Below are 7,575 nucleotides of genomic sequence, written 5' to 3'. Positions count from 1 at the left end.
ACTGGAATGTTTGTATCGCCAAAGAGCAAGGATAAAGCCCAAATTTATTGTATTAAACAACTACCTAAAGCCACAGCAATCTGTGTGTGTAGCTTGTTTTATGTGCATGAGTTCTTGGTTACAATGAGCCGCTGGAAGACATAAATACTGATAGGTCAATGTTTCTGTTAGCTGATTGTTTTAGAAGTCACATAATCCTTCCTTTGATGTCTTGGTTCAATGAAATCCTAATACCATCAGGGTTTAGTAGGAGATGTATTAAAAGAGTTTCTCTGTGATCTTTCCTGCAACAAGAACAGCAGTAGAAGTTATCATGCTGTCATGATAAAGGAGTATCAGTGCATTCTTGACTGGCCCCACTTTCTAAGTGAGTTATTTTTTAGGTTACCAGTAGAGCATAACTGGTTACAGAGTTAACAATGACTGCTTTGGATTTCTAGAGCTACCACAAGGTCTGGAGAAGACACTGAAGATCTATAGTGCAAGCACGTTCTCATGGTTATTAGCAGGTTACTCTGAGAATAACACTGGAGGTCAGTTTACAGAGCAGTAAAGTGTGACATGCTACACACCCACATACCTTCTTGTCTTAAGCCAACAGTTCTCTAAAGAGTTTTCCCACTTTAGGCAGCTTTTCCATCTCAGGCTATTTAGTGTTTAACATCAGGACATCGTGATGTCTGCTACTTCACTTCTCAGAGAAAACAGTAACTACTTCTTAAAGGCACTCAGAAAGGTAGGCCTTTTTTTTTTTTTTTTTTTTTTTTGCTCTAGGGCTCGACTCCTGTTCCTGCTGAACTGAGCCAGTGTATAAAATCAGAACTGATATCAGCTCAGTAGGCACCGGAGGACGGGTCCATCGACAGCCTGGAACAACAGCAGCTGCCCTAAGTGGCAGCTCCAGTCGGAAACAACCATTTCCTGCAAATGACACACAGTGCTAAGCTACAGCTGCAGAGAGATCATGACAGCATCCATTAAAGAGAAGAATATGAAACAAAGCTTCACAGTTCTGGTTTAAAGTCACATTTATTTCCTCTGACATTGAGAAAAGCAGGATAACCACATCACTGTTGGTGTTGTCTTATGTTTGTAGTCAGACCGAGAATTTAAGGAGAGCTGATTAGGCTCAGCTAAACCTAAGAGCCTTTGGTCCTCCCCAACTTCTCTCTGCCTCCTGTCCTCCATATACTGCATCTCACTCTTGCACTCACTGTACATCTGCCCATTTAGCAGCAAGGTATCTCAGCCACAACAGAGCAGGCTGACATTAAGTGTCCCCTTCTCTTCAGGTGCAGAACTTAGCCACTGTGAACAAAGAGGAAAACAATCACTGTTCACCAATCAGCTAAGCTCTGCACCTCTCCAGAGAGGTCTCCAGGCAGGTACAGTTAATTATCAGATGAGGTTCTTCTGTGATGCATCTGCTGTTTTCCTCTTTTTGGATTTTGTTTGTTTAATGGACTGGGGACTCCATGCTGCGCAGGGATCGTGTAGTTTTGATGAGTTTCATACTAGCAGTTGTGGTCATGGCTATGTGGTAATCCCTGGCAATGTGATTTTAATCTTAAATCACAAATCATCATGCCAGGAACCCAAACAGCCACAACATTAAAAGAACTCTGCGCAGTCACACATAGCGTTGTTCTCCTAACATTATCTTTAGATTTAATGTTATGGCTCACCAGGTACTTTTAACCTGAGAAATGGAAGGGTCAGTTGTAGACAATTGCTAACACATACACACCATGCCACTTTCCAGTGCTAGACACTTACCAGAAGAAACGTGGAGACATTTTGGGTTTTATTTTATTATTGAAGGAACCACAGGAAGACAGTTCCTAGTACAGTAGTACCAGGATAAAAATGCATCTCCATGTTTCTGGCCTTCAGGCGCTTGAAGGCATCTACAAGATTAAAAATTGTAGCTCAGATTCCTGCAGGTCCTTGAAAAATGGGAGCCCACAAGCCAAGTCTCTTACCCGTTTTCGAAGGTGCCCCCTCTACCCCATAACTCATACCCTGACACTTAACAGTCTGATCCACCTTTCTACGTTTTCTCAACAGGCACGATTCTTGTCTTTACAGACAACAATGTGGCTGTTCATAAACAAACCTGTTTTCACAGAATCTATTATTTGCTGTATTTTGTATAAATAAACACCATAAATTCAAGTGGACCTCACTATGAAGTACTGCTATGTGCAGAGGCTTGAACAGGGGTAAATTAAGATTTCTGATCAGTACAAGTTAGAAAATGTTGATTTTGCTAAATTATATGCCTGAATTTTGATACCACCAATCAACTGTAAAGTTCTGTGAAAAACCAAAGCAATGTGTCAGATGAGTTAAGCAAAAAATCAAGTACACTGTACAGGAAGAGATCCTTTCACCAATTCTGATTGGCTATGTGTTAAACATGCCCGTACAGACACTGTAAGGTTACCTCTAGCTACTCAAATAGACTGATAAATGGAGAGTATCTTTGTAAATTACCAGTTTATAGCCTGCAGCCATCTTTATTTCATAACTATTTCTTGCAATCCTCTCTTTTTTCTGGTGATCCCTCGGCACTATTTTCAGAAACAAGCTAGATTATGTATGATATTAAGCAGCTTCTTCACATTAAGGCTTCTCTTCATACCTCATAATGAGTCTTCAAAGGCCTCACGACACTTAAGAAAAAAAAGATCTCAATTATCAGCCTCTTCACACAATTCAGATTTGCTTCAAGTGCATAGCTTCTCACTTTGACTGTGAGCTCAGATTCTTTTCAGAGACTGTGCTATTAACATACAGCTTCATTAAACAGAAATGGACCTTGCACAACTGCAATTTATGTAAGCTAAGAATAAATAATGGGAAACCACAGGTGGAGTTTGGCCCTCTCTGCCATTCAGACTTAAGAGTTGCCTCTTGTACAGTCCATCACACTACAAAGTTTAAAACAAAAACCATGCTCCATTCTCTCCAGCTAGTGCCTACATGCATCTAACTTGCTGCACCAGCATCTGGGCTTAAAAAAGCAAAGGAAAATAAAATTGACAAGAAAAGGAAAAAGGAAAAAAAAAACCAAAACAACAAAAGGGAAAGGAAAGGAAGAGGAAAGAAAAATTAAAAAAAAAAGAAAAAGAAAGGAAAAAGAAAGGAAAAAACCCCAAAAAGAAAAAAAAAAGGAAAAAAAAGGAGAAAAGGGAAATGAAAAAAGAAAGGGAAAAAGAAAAAGAGAAAAAAGAAAACGAGAAAAAGATATTTCATGAGGATTCTCAAGCTAAGCCGAGACAGGCTGTATGGTATGCTGAAGTTTACTACCTTTAGAGAGCTCTGCATATTTTGTCAGTGTGAGGCAAAAATCAAGGGGTTGAATCTAAAAGGAATAATCACCTTTTCAGAATAACATCTCTGACACCACTTTGGCTGAGGACACATCCATATGTTCCCGTGCTGCAGCAAAGCATTTGTGTGCGAGTTCTTGTTGTTTTGCATCTTCATTCACCATTAATTCACCATAGAGATACACACCCATTGCCTGAAAGAAGAACATTACATAACAAAAAGTTAGCTGGTTTTCATTCCACTGACTTTCTGATATTTAATTAGAACCAAATCAAGCAAAAGAGACAACCCAAAACACAGATATCTGTGTAACATCTGTAAAACAATCTGTAACATCTACCTTGCCCCTCAAAAGTAGTTTTCTCTGGATCTCTTCAGCCTAAGGATAGCTGTCTATGTGCAAAAAGAGAGTATTAATTCAAGAGGTGTAAGTTATGTTGTGACAAGAGAATGCTTTCTCACCCCCATTTTTTGTCCCTTTTCATGTTGAAATCTGTTTTCTTTTATCCACTACATGAAGTATTTCCAAATGCTCCTAAAGAAAACAGCTTGTCTTTCCTTCAACAGGATATAAGTTTTCTTTCCATTTGGGATGTTTACACACACAAAGAGGAATAAAGGGGACATCAATTGCAGTTGTCCACTCTGAATTCCCATTTGGCATTCTGTAACTGGACATCAACTGACTGTGGTCAGGTCTGTGCTTCCAACTCTGTACACCTGGCTGAACATGCACAAATTCTGGTTTGGTAAGAAGGCAGGCTTTTCCTAGGTACTCATTCAGGACATAGAAGCTATCAAGAAAGATAATGAGGTAGATAGCAAGGCACTGGCTAACTTAACAAGAAATACACTGTGGGTTGCCTTTTTTTATTATGATAGAATTTCTTTGCCCAATTACAGGAATTCAGTAGTGTTAATCTGCATTTACTGAAATAGACCTATACATGTGACAAAACATTAGCAGCCTGGCACACTGACTTTTACTGTTTCACTTAATATTTAGACAGTTGCAAGAGAGGAAAAAATTAGAGGACACTGAAAACACAATTTGTAATATTATGCCTCACCATTTCTAGCATTGGGCTGGTAATAAAACAGAATACAACAAAACCCAAACATTCTATGAGAGACTGAAATGAAATGAAAGTCCCAGAGTGGCAGCAACCTGCCAGGTTCCTTGCTAAGTTCCTCAGCATGTTCTCTGCCATCTGCTAGCCACAGCAGGCACGCACATGGCCTTGGAGTTGTGGTCCAGTCACTTTCATAAAGAATTTGAAATTGCTGGCATGTTGTTACAGGGAGAAATTACCTCCTCAACCCAGTGCTAGTTATCCTCCCCAAGCCTAAACACTAACACACAGTAAACACACTGTTTTTTTTCAGACCTCAAAAGGATTTAAATAGTTACATTTGCAGTTTTCCCAGACTTTAAAAAATAAAGCCTAGTATTTCATTTTCAGTATGGACATGAAAGTGTTCTGATCTGAGTTGTAATCACTCCAGAAGCTGGTTGTGTCATAAACTCTGGAATAAATGTGCACTGCTGGAATAAATAAAACTAAATATATTGAAGATTACTTTAAAAAAATAAAAAAGTTGCAGAAATTCTTTCCCTGCAGAAAATGTCAGTCTTTATTTGACATAGTATCTGTTCAAAACATAACGCAATGCAGTATGTTTCTATGAACTCGCCCCTCCACCACCCAAGCTTCTGCTGGTGGTTACCTCTCTTTTCATAGGATTAATATAAGCACAATATGTGCTCCTTATTATCATAATTAATGTTGGTTTACTTTTTTTTTTTTTTTCAGTAAAGAGCTTACCAGGAAGTCTGGGGCCTGTTTATTGGCTCAGCTATAAACAAAAGGTAACATTTAGAACAAGAGAATGCAGTAATTTTATTGTGCTGTTTTGACAAAATGTTATTTGCCTGAAAGCACAAAAACCTCATCGGCGTCATTTCAACACAAAATCTAAGACATGAATATCTTGCCTAGACTTTGACATATCTTGCAACATTTTCTATTTTGCTACATGCATTTGAAGTTCATAACAGTCACCCTAGTCAGTGTATGTCTTGCTTTTACAGAGTTCATATTGAATAAAAAAATAAAATAATGAAAGAACAAAGCAGAGATACAATTAGAATTTTAATTTCATAATGGCCTAAGTAAAAAGCCACAGTAAAGTCAATCATGTACAGCCAGCCTTTTAAGACCACGAAAATCATCTGGTAGCATTCCTCTAATCATGGAGAGGCCTGCATTCTTTAGATGTACTCCATTGTGCTATAGTCTTAGCATCATTCCTAACCTCTGGCTCACATAAAATGGGAGAGGAGGGATTATACCCTATTTCACCACTGAGCAGAAGATTAGTAGATGTAGGTGTTTTAAGGGGAAGAAGAAGCAAAAACTGAATACACATTCAGTTTTTTGACAAACTGCAGCAAGAAAATACATTCAAATTATTCTTTTAGTTTCATACTTAAGAGTGTCAAAAAGCTGATTATTTAAAAAAGGCTAACTAAATATAACTGACCTGGTCTTCTCTGAGAAATTTCTCAACATCTCCATACCCAGGCACATACTTGTGTTTAACAACAAGTTCGCACCACCGATGACGAACCTTTGGGAAGAAAAGAAATTTTAAAATGAAAAATTAAAAAAAAAAGAAAGAAAAAAGAAGCTATATTGTATCGGTGTGAGTGCTGATACATGTCAGTTTGGTTTTTCTGCAGTTGTTGGGTTGGGTGTTTTGATGGGTTGGGTTTTTATGTCCCTAGCAGCCAGGCAGATGCAGATCAACACCAGCTGGTAAGCTGGGCAGAGGTGCAGCACCCTACGTCCATGAGGTCAGGCTTCAGAAATGCAGAACACCCAAAGACAAACTCCTGGTTCCATGTTAGTCAACTAACATGGATCTGCAGCAGCTTCATTTCTACTGTCTCCTTTTTCCTTTCCTTTAAGTTATGCTAGAGGTTATTTCTTGTATACTTTTAGAAGAGGGGAGGAGATTAGCACTGCAAATACCTGGAAGAGCCACAAGATACAACATCATTTCCCCTATCTAACTGTATAATCTAAATGATCTGTACCAATATTAAATTCATGCCAAAAATATAAGAATTACATCTAAAGCCATGATTCTGTGATTCTGTAAAACAGGGAGCTTCAGTTAAGAGAAATACGGTTGTGCCACCTTATCTGCCAGTAACAGATTTGAAGCACTTTGTGAAGCATTTGAAGTGCACCGCAGACGCAGGGCAGTTCTACCACGCACACACTGGCAAAACCTGTTATTCGCATGCTGTAGGGAAAAGTAGGGCAACTTTCAAGCAAATCACAGTTGAAAAATGTGACTAAGTAGCATGAACATGAATTGCATGTGTGGGTTTTGTTGTTGTTGTTGTCTTTAAATTTCTGAATAAGCTGTAAGCCACTTCTGTGGCATAAACATCACCTTACTCCCCCGCAAGGCTTCCTCAGTGGTAGGCACTGATCACCCGAATGTTTTAGATTCCATTAGTGACTCAATACTGATCCTAAAGGAAAAATCAAGTGCAGTAAATCCCTCCCATCCTCCGAATCCTTCTGTTTCAGCCTTTGTTCTTACCATCTTTCAAAAAGACCAAGCACTTAACAACAATCACCTTTCCACAGCAAGAATAAAATGTTAGCATTTCTAACATTTTCCAAAACTGAGCCCAAATTGTGCTCATATCAGTTAACGAACATCATTTTTTTTCCTGAATGATAGTTACTGATAACATCCAGAGCAGAAGCCAGAAGTAGGGTGAGGTTGGGGAGAGAGGCACACTGGAGTATGCTGTTGCTTTTGGAAAATAAGAAATTTGGAAATACTTTCCTTGCCATCCTACTACTTATCAACTTTATATCACAGGAAAAAATTTCACAAGCCTATGTAACCAGTTTTGATAAACGCTCATAGGTCCTCGAAGGGCCCTTTTTGGGTACCCAGTATCTCTTTTCAACTGACCTCTTATATGAAATAGTTTACACACCACATATGAATGAAATAAACCACTAAAGGGTTTTGTGGCCGACTGAAGTCTGCACTTACAGCATGTAAGATACCGAACAGTTAGAGTGCAGTGCGTGGCAAGGGTTTCTGAAAGCTGTCTCTTAAGGTTTTTTGCTGAAAAAAATAACAGCTGCTAAGACTCCTGCAAGTGGAACCACAGCTAAATTTACCAAAGTAAATAGTTTTCCAAGA

At 38.7% G+C, this 7,575-nt stretch overlaps 1 protein-coding gene across 1 annotated transcript in view; it reads right to left on the bottom strand.

Moving 5' to 3' along the window:
• AOPEP (aminopeptidase O (putative)) overlaps positions 1-7,575 on the bottom strand; it is a 226,758-nt gene continuing 219,183 nt past the window's right edge. The window contains exons 17-19 of the mRNA XM_054397593.1: positions 5,881-5,967; positions 3,385-3,529; positions 1-284 (exon numbers count right to left, since the gene is read on the bottom strand). Of these exons, the coding sequence (XP_054253568.1) occupies positions 3,389-3,529; positions 5,881-5,967 (228 nt within the window). The 3' untranslated portion in view covers positions 1-284; positions 3,385-3,388. The remainder of the gene's footprint in view (positions 285-3,384; positions 3,530-5,880; positions 5,968-7,575) is intronic.

This window comes from Indicator indicator, chromosome Z, assembly GCF_027791375.1.
Source record: "Indicator indicator isolate 239-I01 chromosome Z, UM_Iind_1.1, whole genome shotgun sequence".
NCBI classification, from domain to species: Eukaryota; Metazoa; Chordata; class Aves; order Piciformes; family Indicatoridae; genus Indicator; species Indicator indicator.
Note: the sequence above shows the minus strand (reverse complement) of the source record. Positions and strands in the feature narration are given on the sequence as shown.